Source organism: Choristoneura fumiferana, chromosome 3 (genome assembly GCF_025370935.1).
Source record: "Choristoneura fumiferana chromosome 3, NRCan_CFum_1, whole genome shotgun sequence".
NCBI classification, from domain to species: Eukaryota; Metazoa; Arthropoda; class Insecta; order Lepidoptera; family Tortricidae; genus Choristoneura; species Choristoneura fumiferana.
Window position 1 is genome coordinate 7556867 of NC_133474.1, and position 14422 is coordinate 7571288.

At 37.4% G+C, this 14422-nt stretch overlaps 3 protein-coding genes across 6 annotated transcripts; 2 read left to right on the plus strand and 1 right to left on the minus strand.

Annotated features, from left to right (window-relative positions):
• Positions 1-131: 131 nt before the first annotated feature.
• On the plus strand, positions 132-4440 carry LOC141426456 (prohibitin 1-like). 3 transcript variants are annotated; one of them, XM_074085369.1, is made up of 5 exons: positions 132-211; positions 634-723; positions 943-1104; positions 2218-2399; positions 4047-4440. In XM_074085369.1, the coding sequence occupies exons 2-5, from the start codon at positions 636-638 to the stop codon at positions 4437-4439; spliced, it is 825 nt and encodes a 274-aa protein (XP_073941470.1). In that variant the 5' UTR covers positions 132-211; positions 634-635; the 3' UTR covers position 4440. The 3 variants fall into 3 exon arrangements, with proteins under 3 accessions (XP_073941470.1, XP_073941469.1, XP_073941468.1); XM_074085368.1 differs by having other exon boundaries at positions 164-230; XM_074085367.1 differs by lacking the exon at positions 132-211 and adding an exon at positions 213-310.
• Positions 4441-5123: 683 nt separating this feature from the next.
• LOC141426455 (prohibitin 1-like) lies at positions 5124-10054 on the plus strand. Of its 2 annotated transcripts, XM_074085364.1 has the most exons (5): positions 5124-5413; positions 6040-6216; positions 6820-6981; positions 7737-7918; positions 9639-10054. In XM_074085364.1, the coding sequence occupies exons 1-5, from the start codon at positions 5329-5331 to the stop codon at positions 10026-10028; spliced, it is 996 nt and encodes a 331-aa protein (XP_073941465.1). In that variant the 5' UTR covers positions 5124-5328; the 3' UTR covers positions 10029-10054. The 2 variants fall into 2 exon arrangements, with proteins under 2 accessions (XP_073941465.1, XP_073941467.1); XM_074085366.1 differs by lacking the exon at positions 6040-6216 and having other exon boundaries at positions 5129-5413.
• A 106-nt stretch (positions 10055-10160) lies between these two features.
• On the minus strand, positions 10161-14039 carry LOC141426454 (inactive peptidyl-prolyl cis-trans isomerase shutdown-like). Its single transcript, XM_074085363.1, has 4 exons — positions 13841-14039; positions 13468-13768; positions 12060-12259; positions 10161-11183 (listed from the first exon to the last, which is right to left on the minus strand). The coding sequence occupies exons 1-4, from the start codon at positions 13903-13905 to the stop codon at positions 10433-10435; spliced, it is 1317 nt and encodes a 438-aa protein (XP_073941464.1). The 5' UTR covers positions 13906-14039; the 3' UTR covers positions 10161-10432.
• Positions 14040-14422: the final 383 nt, after the last annotated feature.

The window sequence follows — 14422 nt, forward strand, 5'->3', positions numbered from 1 at the left end:
ATAAACCGATACCGTTCTTACGACACAACACGACACATAAATGTGAATGCGGCTTAATAATAATTGGCTTAACCAAAGAGTAGTATAATCTCCGAAATATAATATACAGGGGGCTTAACTTCCAATACTCCAAGGTTGACAAAATAAATAATTAAGAAAAAAATCTAGTCTAGTCTGTGGTTTGTTCGTCGGGCTGCTTGCTTCACGAAAGGTTGTGCAAGAGTTTTGAGGTTTTTACTGTTGTTTTCGTATTGTTACAAATATTTACAAATTATTAGCGTAGTATAAACATAATTTTACTAAAATCAAAGTGAGTTATAGTGAATACTACAGTTATATATCGTTTGTGAAATCTTGTCATGATAATTTTTAGGTTATGTGCAATGGTTGAGATCTTATCAATATTTGAATCTTTCTAAATAAAATTTACGAAAATTCTCTCACATTTATTACACAGTGCCAGGAGCACAACATTTTTGTGACCAATTGGAGTGATTTATTACTCGATTTATTCGATATCAAGAGGTCTTATGATATGACTCAATAACTTTAATGATTCTGTAATAAACACCCGCATTGAATTCGAGCATCACAGATATAGATAAGTAACAAAATACAACTTGTGCTTTCCAGATATGGCTGCGCAACTATTCAACCGTATTGGCCAAGTGGGGCTTGGCATGGCCCTAGTTGGAGGAGTAGTCAATTCCGCACTTTACAATGGTACTTACACATTTACTTTTATCATTACATTATGTATTTCTATTATCATACTTTAACTTAACCTTTTTCATTTTATATATCATAAATATCAGCATTTTATGTGTATTTCTAATGCAATTTAATGCTCAACGGGCTAAGAACTACTTTGCTTTAAAAAAACGTGTGCTCTAGAATTATATTTAATAAGTAGATATTGATGTGTAAACCTTTCATTTTCAGTTGATGGTGGCCATAGAGCTGTGATCTTCGACAGATTTGCTGGTGTCAAGAATTTGGTGGTTGGCGAGGGCACCCACTTCTTCATTCCGTGGGTGCAAAGACCTATCATCTTTGACATCAGATCAAGGCCCAGAAATGTTCCTACAGTCACTGGCAGCAAAGGTGAGTCATCAGCATTAAATTGAGACATTAATGTTAAGTTTAAAAACTCCAACTGTGATGCTCTACATCTAGGTTATTTCAACCATGTTTATTTTTCTGACAAAAAGTATAATAGTAAGCTTGAACTTGGTCAGATTATTATTATTATGTTGGTACGGGTTTGTGATCATTCTTGGGGCCCAAGCCAGCATGAAGAGGCTTTTGGTACATATAAATGAGATGGGCTTAGCTAAAGAGGTCTCCTAATACACAATGAGGATGTAGGATGCTGTGGACATGATTACCAGGTTATGCATTAAAATAATAAATACTTATCTTTGCTATAAAATTAACTTTAAGTAGGTGGTTACTCACCTTCCATTAAATGGGCACCTCAAAGCTGTTGTCTGCCTGGGGTAACCCACTGACACTATATATATTTTTTTATTATTTTTATCCTTACGACGCCAGGTTCGCCATGTTTATGTGTGTTGTGTGAAACCTGGCGAACACAACGGAAAATGGCCGAGAAGAACATGACGCCAAAAGACGGCTCAGATACAATATCCCCCCAGCTACAATATCACCTTATCTGCCATCAGTCGCAAGACTATAATCAGATCTTTGGAGGGAGAAGGTGGCACACTATAAATATGGAAGTAAATTTGTATATCTTTCACTATTTCACTCTTTAAGCTGCGTTTCCACCAGAGATGTTTGTCATGATCCAATAGAAACGCTTCATTTACCCATATTCGCTCCACTGAACTATTTCCACTAGAGATGTGCTGTACCTAAATGACAAATGAAATTTGACAGATATAAGCCGTATTAAAATATAATGAAACAGAAAATTGGGCTTAGTCACCAACAACAGAGCGGAACTGCATGAGCGCATATTGCCGCAAAATATAGTGGGCTACATTAATGGGCAACATTGCATAGTGGTTTTGCAACTTTTCACATGCAGGATTTAGAACTAATCAAAATTTTAAATGTAGCCTGTAAAATACCTGTATTTTACAGCATTGTTAGTAAAATTATGTTAAGGGCCATCCATAAAGTATGTTTGCATTGGTGCTCAGGGCCCTGACCTGTATAAAAACATCTTTGTGAATATGCTTTTGTTCACAGATCTCCAGAATGTAAATATCACCCTCCGCATCTTGTTCAGGCCTTTACCTGACCAGCTGCCAAAGATCTACACCATCCTTGGTGTGGACTATGACGAAAGGGTGCTGCCCTCCATCACAGGAGAGGTCCTGAAATCAGTGGTTGCTCAGTTTGATGCTGGTGAACTTATCACACAGAGAGAGGTAAGGCATAAAATTAATGTTTATAAGGGGTGTGACAATGTAAATTCGAATCGATTTATTGCGATTCTCGATTAAATATGCTAAGGGTGTGTAATCGATTTTATTAGTGATAGTTTATATTTTTAACTAGTTTTTGCCTGCGACTTCACCCGCGTAGCAGGTGTTTTTGCTTGTCTATCGGGATCTCACAAACCATGAGGTCTTCTTTGGCACTATATCAAAACTAATAATGGTAAAAAAATTAACAAAAACCATAATAACAAAATTGAATAACAAAGTAACAGTTCAAAACATCAAACAATACGAAACACTCAATACAAAGACGCAGGCCTCTCGTACTAATTGACAGATGATACGAGTCAAACTTTTGACAAGATTGTGGAATCGATTTGGTTGATAAGCAAAGTCAAGCTCTATTGAAATAGAGTTCCGTTTTACGCGATGAAAGTTGATGAGATTAAAATTTATCTTTTTTGTTTTAATACATAATAATATATTTTTAAGTGATTTTGGTTTATTATTGCGAAATCTACTATACTATCTATTTATTGAGATATTTTTTTTTTGTTCTTTCGGGATTCAAGTATATTCTTTATAAATTATTGGCCTGAAACGTTCATGGCGGAATGGAAAAACGCGTGTCACAGTAGCCATCCTATCCGAAAAGTAATCTAATTAAGAAGAGTAATTCACATTTCTCATGCTCTTCTGTTGTTCTTTCTAAATCAGGAGTGTGAAACAGCTAGTGTGTCGTTATCATTATCATCCAGCTCACTCCAACTTATATATTTATTTGTCTAGACTCATAATGCCATTTGTGGGTACTATGCATTCCAAATAACATTACAGATGTTTAAAACTGACAGCTAAGGAGTAAAGTTAGTTAGCAAATCCAATTCTGATGTTATTTGAAACACGGTAAATTTATTTTGAGTCTTGACCTACTATTGCTAATATATCCTGGGTTTTGCAAATGGCCCTTTAAAAAATCGAATTTGGACTTTATAAGATGAAACAAGAGCACTCTTGTTTATAATAGGAATGTACATGAAATACAAGTTATGTCACCAAAGGCAATTCTTTTACATTATGACACTTTTTAGGGTATTCCTACAAAGATCCCTATGTTTTTCCATGTCTCTCAGTCTGTCCGTCCAAGACTTTGTTTATTGTGTAGTGAAAGCTGAAAGTGACAATTAAGGCTATTCAGGATGGCATGATAAACAAACTCCTTGGTTGAACTTGGGCATCTTCCTATCAGTAAAATTCTAGATACTAATCTTGGTTATTTTCTGGTCAAACTGACACCCTTCTACTTAGGTATATTTCAAATTGAAAGTTAGTTTTTTAAGCAGGCTGTTGCGGCGGGATAGAAATATGTGATTTTTGCAGAAGTTTCGTTTATTGGTTCATAGTTCGTTACACGTCTACAGAGCAAAGCAGTGTCGAGGGGCAACATCCCTGAATGCGCCATCTATCCATACAACTCCGAACTAGTAGAGAAGCCAATAGTTCTCTCGGTCGATGAGACCTCTATTAGTACGGTTGAAACTAGATAGATGGCGCTGTGTGTAACACAGACATCCACAGAGTTTATTTTTGAAAGTTACTTTACAATCGGACTTAAATCAATTTATTTTCTTCCAGCTTGTGTCACAAAAAGTGAGTGAAAGTTTGACTGAAAGAGCTGGTCAGTTTGGCCTCATCCTAGATGACATTTCAATCACTCACTTGACATTCGGCAAGGAGTTCACACAGGCTGTCGAGTTGAAACAAGTAGCGCAGCAAGATGCCGAGAAGGCACGTTTCCTAGTAGAGAAAGCGGAGCAGCAGAAGAAGGCAGCTGTTATAGCGGCAGAGGGAGATGCCCAGGCGGCCGTCCTTCTGGCCAAGTCGTTCGGAAGCGCCGGCGAGGGCTTAGTAGAGTTGCGACGCATCGAGGCTGCCGAAGATATCGCCTACCAACTATCCAAATCACGCAACGTCACCTACCTACCGCACGGGCAAAACGTCCTCCTCAATTTACCTACGCAGAATTAAACATTTTTTTCTAGGGTGCCATGTGCTCTGTTCCAAATTCGACTGATTGGTTGCTGGTTTTCCCATCAGGGTAGGCGGTTTCGGTCTCTTCTGTCTTAGGTTAATGCTAATGTTTGTTAAATTTAATGTATTTTTAACGCAACAATAACTTTGCTTAAATTCCATAAGTTGAATTTGGAATAAAGCCCAGTGATATTTTGAATTAATACAACTGTTGATAATAGTGAACTGAATGATTCTATGATTCATTTAGTGTACGGCATTTGTATTTACACACAAATATTTGTAAGAATATGCATTTTGAAGAGACTAGAATGCAATATTTCCGCCAATAGACGTAGTCACGTTTTAGTTTTATGAAACTTATAATTACGCATTAAACTATACTTGTTGACTTTTTGTTTGAATTATATTATTCTCCAAGGTCACTTTCTGGCTTTCACAAAATAAAATGTGTTAAATTTTTTCATGAGGAAACAAAAGACGTCCATACGTAGACAATAAAACCATTAGTATAGTGTGGTATAGTCTTAGCCACGCGAGCAGCAGTAAATCTAATTTACGACACTATATAAATTTGATCTAAAATTTTCCAAACATTGACACTATGGTGAGATAACGATAAATGGTCTGCGACCTTGGGTTTCTTAACATGGTGTGAATCACAATGCGGCACTCAACTTAGTCCTCATTCAAACTGTGTTGCATAGACATTTAACTACTTTAAATTGCTGCCTACCAAGGCAATGTCTAAATTTTGATTGATCATGTACCTACTTATGTATATCGAACGTCCTTTTCTAGTCTAATGATCATTAACTTGCTCGATGAAGTGTGGTTCACATGTAAAAACTAGTGGAGTGGTGTCTTGCGTGCTAGTTTTGCTAAAATGGCTAATATTTTTAATAGAATCGGCCAAGTAGGACTTGGCTTGACCTTTGTTGGTGGAGTTGTCAACTCTGCACTATTCAATGGTAAGTTACGTATTCTTCGTTTCGACTTAGGATAGTATCATGTTACACAGTCACAGAGAAGTAACATATTACACAGAACACAAGCATGAGCGATTGCGATGGGAGAAAGGTTTTCATAGTAGGTATGAAATATCCTTATTAATAATATAAATGCGAAGGTAACTCGGTCTGTCTGTTACCTCTACACGTTTAAACCTTTAAACCGATTTAGATGTAATTTGGCATGGAGATAGTTTTGAGGCCCTGGTAAGGTAGTTTTTACCCACAAGTGTATGTATTCAAATTCAAATCATTTATTCAGTAAATAGGCCGCAATGGGCACTTTTACACGTCATTTTTTAAACTACCATCGCTTTCGGAAAGACCATCATTACCAAGAAGAATGCGCCGCAAGAAACTTGGCTTCAAAATAAAATAATTACAAATGAAATACTTAAAAACTATAGTATACAATTCAAGAAAAAAATACAAAATAAAATAATAATACAGGGATGTATGGAGTCCCTTAGTTACAAAACTAAACACTATTAACTATATCTACGTTCAGTGGAAGTGTAGAATGCTTCCACGTCCACCGTCATAAATTAAATAATAATAATAATATAATTCTGTAATATACATTTCAGGTCAAGTAACCATTAAGCTTTTGGATTCCGAAGGCAAGCACACGTCTGCCGCCCCCAAAGTTAGCTCACACGCACTCGTGTCATGCTCTGAAAGCAGAGCGGTACCGAGGGCATGGTATTGCTTCCGTTCCCATAAGCTCTATGGGATCGTCTTGGGAACTTCGACGTCGCAAGCCTGTGACTAGAAATTAAACTAATAATATACAAGTTTAAAATCCATAAGCAGCAATGTATAAAGTATGTGTATGATGTATAAAGTCCCTGAGTTAATAATAAAATTCCTAATCTAAATAATTCAGAGATGTATATAGTCTCTAAATGTCAAAGTAAACTAATTAAATTAATTATTGTACCTATTTAGTTCATCATGTCAAGCTGACACCGCACCACCTTCGCAGTAAAGCTGATTCCTTAGTTTTATTATAAAACTTTTATAGGCATAGGCGATATTATCATTGCCGAGAAAATTTTGTTAGACAAAAGCCGAAACCATGCAAAAATGGTTCATTTTTCAATAATTACGTATTATATGTGGATATTATGTGCGGAATTACATTTGAAATTTACCACGAGCTTTGCGGTGAAGGAAAACATCGTGAGGAAACCTGCACAAACCTGCGAAGCGATTCAATGGTTCGTGTGAAGTTCCCAATCCGCACTGGGCCCGCGTGGGAACTATGGCCCAAGCCCTCTTGTTCTGAGAGGAGGCCTGTGCCCAGCAGTGGGACGCATATAGGCTGGGATGATGATGATGACGTTATTATATCTCGTTGATTTCAGTGGACGGCGGGGAGCGGGCTGTGATAATGGACAAGTTTACAGGTGTGAAGAAACATGTCGTGGGAGAAGGTACCCACTTTGTGATACCATGGGTACAGACTCCGTACATTTTTGACATCAAAACTCGTCCAAGGAACGTGCCAACATTTACTGGAAGCAAAGGTGAGCACAGTTTTTTATTTCCTGTTATTAGGCTCAGTTGCTTCAATCTGTGTTCCTGAATTTTGCCCTTTGGCCACGTGGTCCTTGTCTTGTCCTACCGATCGGACTACCAAATAGGCTGATAAAACTAGAAATTTACGGAATATATTCTGTATACTGAAGAATTTAAGCATTTTTTATTAAGAGAAGGAGGCAAACGAGCAAGCGGGTCATCCGATGGGAAATTATCACCACTGCCCATGAGTAGGTACCTCCTCAAGAAGTCATTGGTCCGTTGCCGGCCTTACAAAGCTATATACCAGGGGGTGCCCAACCGGTCGATCGCGACTTAGTCCAGTCGGTCGTGGCAAGGCAAAAAAGTATAAATACTGACCTATGCTGTTTCATTTAAAATTTCAAGAAGTATGTAATTGGTAGATCGCGCAAGGTTTCGGCAGTAAACAGCAGATCTTGGTTCTAATCAAGTTGGCCACCCCTGCTATATAGGTACGAAACCACAACCACCACATACTTCGGTGTCGCCACCTGCGTTAATATCTGCCACAGCGGAGCGTGCAGAAAATACCTACTGGCCCTGCCAGCCCTAGAAATAGAATAGACATGTATCAGATATTTATACACAAGGCTCTGGCCATATACTACGAAGCACAAACTTCGAACTTCGTATCTTGCTGCTGACGCTAATAATAAATAAAGTTGCCCCCTGTACCAAGATCGTGTTATTGTTATGATAAAGGCGAAAATTCTGATTTCAGATCTACAAAACGTCAACATAAATCTACGAATCCTGTTTAGGCCAGTACCTGATGAGCTGCCCAAGATATTCACTGTTCTGGGGGTCGACTACGAGGAGAGAGTTCTGCCCTCAATAACTTCGGAGGTGCTGAAAGCCGTCGTAGCGCAGTTTAATGCTGAAGAGCTGATTACTCAAAGAGAAGTAAGTGATTATGAACATCTAATCCATTTTTGTGTTGCCTTTAATCTCTTCTCATGTTGCTGGAGATCTACCTAGAAACGAAATCTAGAACACTGGCGATAATTGCCATACCTAACTACAATGCAAATATACTTAGGTACAATACTGGGAGTTTAGGTACTACTACGAGTATGTCCAGACCAGACTTAGGCTACGTACGCACCTTGCGGTTAGCCGCGCGGTTGTAGCGTGCTGTCCCCCCTTTTCAAAGTATCGCTTGAGAAAGAATCTTCGCGCTCAAACTGCACGGTGCATAGTACAAATAGAAGTAGCAAGACAAAAATAATAAATCATAAACATATTTTTTATTAATTTTGATACTTAGACCATATTTCTTTCCTACTAATTCCTTACTCAATTCTTCCTTAATTCATACGAAGGGCGGCTGAAAAGTTCTAAGCCTAAGGTAGAAAAAAAAATCAGTTTTTTTTACGATTTTTATTTTTCAAGGTTCATTTTTTAAATAATGCTGTTAGACCGTTCAAAAAATAATTTTTGTTTTGGCTGACGAAATCTTCCTGTACAGCCGCCTTCATTTCTTCATCACTGCCAAATCGCTTTCCCCTTAAGTCTTTCTTCAAATTGCTGAATAGAAAATAATCGCTATGGGCCAGATCTGGACTGTAGGGTGGAGGTGGATGATCAATTTCCTCGAAGCTAGTTTCCTTCAGAGCAAGCTTGGCAACACGAGCGATGTGAACGGGGGCGTTGTCTTGCAAAAACAAAATGCCTTTGCTCAGTTTGCCCCTTCGTTTCTCGACTATGGCTTGTCGCACCTTTCTTAATAGCTCGGCATAATAAACTGCATTTATTGTAGAGCCTTTTGCCAAATAGTCTATTACAAGAATGCCTTCGCAATCCCAAAACACGGTGGCCATTGGTTGGCGGTGGCTTAGACGCCGATCTTTGAACCTTCAATTTCTTCGATGGCCTTTCACCCTTTTCGATCCACTGCATAGATTCAGCCTTCGATACCACCATTAGACATTGTGAACGAGAATTTTTCTTGTATATAGCTATCTAAGGGTCCCTAAGTTCGGACACTCAAAGTCCCCTAACACCGGAAGAAGATACTGATGAAGATTGGGTTCGCTGTCAAGCTTGTAATGAGTGCGCTCATGAAGCGTGTGCTGATGTTGAAGAGCGTTCATATTGCTGAACAAAGGCCTCCCCAGCTGCTCTTTGTTCAGAAGTGGACGTCTTCCGGCTGCTGATGATGGCGATGTTGACGATGACGAATAGATATTGTAACAAACTTGTTTGTTAAAATAATGTTTAAGTTTAAAAATGAACGAAAAGTTGGCTGTCCGTCATTAGGGGACCTTTTTGAAAACGTCAGTTTTTCTATGTTAATTATTCCTTATTATGTAGTACATTTAAAGTGACATGCTGATATAAGTAGATATCTGTTTTATTAAAGAGAAATAAACGAATTAATCTATCTATAATCGATATTTTTTTATTTTTGTTATTTCTGTGTCCGGTTATCGGGGACCTCCCCCTACTCTTCTGACAGTGACAATTATACCTTATGGAAAAAGCTAGTTACGCGGTATTGCAGTATCAACGACGAGGATAGTTTTTATCCTGAAATATTTCTCGCGCGATAGCGATAAACCAATTATTGGCAGACTTCGCGGTGCAAAGCTAGTAAGTGAATAAATACGTACATTTGTTACAGGTTGTCTCGCAGAAAGTAAATGACTACTTAACAGAAAGAGCCCATCAATTCGGCCTCATATTGGACGACATCTCAATCACTCACCTCTCATTCGGCAAAGAATTCACGCGAGCGGTGGAACTCAAACAAGTAGCGCAGCAGGAAGCCGAGAAAGCGCGATTCTTGGTGGAAAAGGAAGAACAAAAGAAGAAGGCAACTGTCGTAGCAGCAGAAGGGGACGCGCAAGCGGCGATTTTACTGGCCAAGTCTTTTGCCAGCGCGGGGCAAGGGCTGGTTGAACTACGCCGCATTGAGGCCGCCGAAGATATAGCGTATCAACTGTCCAAGTCTCGGAACGTTACCTATCTACCGGAAGGACAAAATGTATTATTGAATCAACAAATGCAATAAAAAACCATGTCTGTAACGAAATTATATGTCACATTCTTTTTTTGTACAAAATATATAAATTCTTACTACTTATCCTGATTAGTGCAAAACTAGAGATTCACAATAACTAACGAAATAAACAATGATATAAGCAGAAAGTGAGCGAAAAATTAAATTATTTTCTCTAGTATCTCATATCAATACGTCAATAAAAATGAACCTTGAAATAATGTTCACAAAGTCCACTCGGATAAATTACCTATCGATTTTGAGGTAAGACTTTTTTAAAGTAGTGACGTTATGCAAGTATAGCTGACTGAAAGAAATAGCTCACGATCTTTATGTCATTTCTACATCATAAAACAACAGTTTTTCCTCAACAGCAAATTAATATGAAAAACAGTGTTTATGGCTGAGATTCCGAATCATACTTCATTATCCTCTGAAGGCTTATTGTCACCAGTTTTTTCATCAGTCTTGTCTAACGCATAATCCTTCTCAATCCTGCTATAAAACAGATTCTCGCGAATACACGTATCTTTTATGTATTTCAACTCTACTGTATTCAACCCACCTGGTAATGTCAATTTGCACAAATTAACATTTTCTTTGAAATTTTTTATTAGAGCAACAACTTCTTCTTTAAAGGCGTCACTGATTAATTCCATAGAAGGTCCATGAACATGTTTAAATAACAATTTGCTCTGGTCACAAGCATTACGTGTTTTTTGCAGCAAATTGTATTCTTCATCCAAGTCTTTATCTTTCTCTTTATTGGGAGATATTTTTTGAGCTCTTAACAGTCTCTTCTCAGCAGCATCATATTGACCAATCATTCTTAAAGCTTTCGCGTTTTGAAATAACGCCTTCTTGTTGTTCCATAGACTATTAAGTCTGTTCAACTCATTGCACGCAACACAAGCCTTGAGCGGTTGTTCTACACGATTGTAACATATAGCAAGATTTAAGTACAATTTTTTGAGCCATTTCTCCTGTTTATCCTCCTCTGTGTCGTCTGCCAGTCGACATTTGTGAAGCATAAATACGCTTTTTCTGAATAATTGTATGGCAGCCATGAAATTGTGACATTTGTACAATGTTAGTCCAGAGCTGTAGAGTTTCTTCACTTGCAAGTCCACACGTTGGAACATGTTGGGTTCGGAGAAGTTTATTTCTCTGAAATTGAGCACACACTATTAAATTAATACCTAGTACATTTCCAACCCTTAAATTGATAGTGTTCGCCACAGCCATTGACAGTAAGGTACATAGATGTCGATGGCCACAGCAGACATGATGCAAGACTACCTTTTTGTATTTTTTAAATGTAGAATTTTTTGGGCTTTGTAATAGTGCACTATGTAATGCAGATGTTTATGGGTGGTGGTGATCTCTTACCATCAGGAGACCCACTTGCTCGTTTGTCATCCAGTCAAATAAATAAAATAAATAAATAAATAACAACAAGGTTTGAATCATGAACTTTTTCAATTTTGACAATTTAAGGGTATTGTTGCTGGTTATTTTAGCTGTTGTAGTACTGGTACATATTATATTGAAGAAAACTAAGTGTTATGCACATCTGCTTAATATCAAAACCAGTTTTTTGTGGGTGTTAAGTGTAGTTAAATGCTTGTAAGATGAAGATTTAAATCATTTCTAGTTGTTAACAATGACACAGAATAAGGAAGTAGTACAAGTAATAGTGATAGATAAGAATAATTTGTCAGCGCAAATCGCTGCAAAGCACATAAACATATAAATAAAATGTTTGTTTCTTTTGTTTCATTCCCAATTATAGAAGAAGTTTTAGTTAAAAAAAATATTTTTAATGCAAGTGTTGTTGATGACTGTACTTTCTGTTGACTGCACATACTGGCATGGCATTGTCATATTCTTGCCCCATATTAATTATATGCACTACTACATACAATACAACAGTTCATTTACTTAAGTTTTTCACCTATATCAATCAGGGAGTGAGTTAAATTCAGCTTCCAAGATTAAACCCAAAACACGGTAAGGTTATTATAAACTTTATAAAATACTAACCCTTCCTCAGGAGTCAAAATACTTTTAATAAGTTTGATATAAAAAATACAGTCTGCTTTGGGTTTTATTCTTGGAGGGACACCAAGTTCCCCAAACATCACATGATAAGATAGGAGAAATAGTGACACTTCTCCCACCAGCATTGATTTGACTGCCATGTCTAGGCCTGGCAGCAGGTCACTGTTCTTGAGATCAACAACCTGAAATTCAAATAAAAAAAATGTATAGGTGAGTCAATCAACTTTTTGTTGTTTGTTATTCTGTCCCGTTGTCCAAGAGACAACAGTAACAGTTTCTTTAAAATTAAAAAACCGTTATAACATATGATACTAATGTGCTTAGGAGATAGTTCATAAAATAATGGGCTTGTAACTATGACAAAAATGTATGTTCAATGAATTTTAACCACAGAAAAAATTCTGAATTAACGACTTTCAGGAGAAGCAATGCTGATTTACACATTCATTAGACAGGCCTTTGCAACCATAGACTAAGTTTCGGGACAAGGGAGAGTGTTATCTAAGGCGCCCCATGAGGCTGAAATACTCATATTTGGTACACTAAAGCCTCGAGAACATATATAGACTCTCATGGTTTTAAACAGTTGCCCAAGGGACATAACCATGGCAACAAGGTAAGAAAAAGGTGATCGAGCCAGGTTTGTAGCTTTATCAAATTTAAATTAATATGAAATATGTAAAGTTAAAATTGCTTGTTGCAAATCATTCACATGGTACTGTTTCAAGACAACAAATTGAAAAGAGAGCCCTAGAGATTTGGTCTGGCCAACAGATCCGATATAATGCTGCCGCATTGACAGGACATTGTTGACCTGCAGGCATGTTGAGTGACTGCTTTTCCATGAGCTGTAAATATATGTGCAAGCCTCAGGTAGTTGTTTCTGTCAATGATATGACAGATATACTCAACCTGTAATCCACCAAGCTTCTTTAGGTGGCCCACATAGCATAATAATTGAATAAATTTTCAACCACTTTCACTTATGGATAATATAAATTAATTAATTCTGGTATCCTGTCTTCGCATAATTATTGTTTGCAAAATGTTTCATTTCCCAACTATCAAATTTCTCCGAAACCAAATATTTTTCTGTTTCTTATGGTTTTATAGAGCACAATAGGTTAGGTTAGGTTTGTTTTATGAAATTTCCAAAAATAATATGGTTTCAGAGAAAATCATGACTGGAAATGTAACATTTGGAAAAAAAGCATTGTGGAAAATGGCAGAGAACAGAATGCTGCAGCCTACTGAGCTACAACTGTAACCAATACAAAGAAAATAGTTGAGTATGACTGACTGATATGAGCTAATAAATATATTTGCACAATAAATCAATTTTTATTAACTAAAATAAACTATGTGCATTATTTTATTAATATCCCCTTACCAAAGGTTTATGAAGCTTCCGAACATCAAATGGCACGTCTTCATTTTCCCAGAAGCCTGTATAAGCAATGTGGACGGTACAGTCTTCATTTAGTGGACCCCCCCCACCTTCTTCAAAAACTTTCTTCTTCACATAGCCATCAGGATCTACGGTCGTCAAAAGCTTCTCAATGGACTTGAAACTTTGAACAGGTTTTCCGATGTAGTCAGCATTTCTGGCGTCTTCTCGTTCTTCTTCAAACGGTGAAACATCGTCACAGTCTTCATTTATTTGAAGAGTTGAACCCGTTGTGCAAAGTTGTCTAAAACATTAATTATGTACTTAGTTGCCTTTGACTAAACTAAAACTTTTATTAAACAAACAAAAAATATACCTCAAGTCTAATCCATTTTCTAAAGCAATGCTGGGCATGGAATGACTCGTTTTATTTCGTTGCATTTTTTTAAATAAATTCCTTGTTTTTATTTATTTCAATCAGAGAATATAACCAATGCGTTTCGGATTTCAATTCAACAACCATTTATTTATACAACGATGTTATAAGAACAAGTACTCTGTGCCTTAGATACAAACTGAGGGGCTACTACGAAACTCGCAAATCGAAGTTCGTATCGCACCTTTCACTCGCGTATTAAATGACATAAGCGTCAGCGAGAGTTTCGTAGTAGCCCTGCAGGGACTATACCACGAAGTGCCGAACTTCGTATGTTGCCGTCCCGCTGACGCTTATGTAATTTAATACGCGAGTGAAAGGGACGGTGCGATACGAACTTCGATTTTCGAGTTTGGTAGTAGCCCCTCTGGTGTCAAAGTCGGGAACCAATAATGTACAACTCTGAATGTACGCGCAATAATGTACGACGTGATAATCAGAAGCATTATCGAAAATCTAAATCCGTTCAGCTATTATTTCATAACGGAGTAACAAACATCTAAACATCCAAATCTTCGCTTT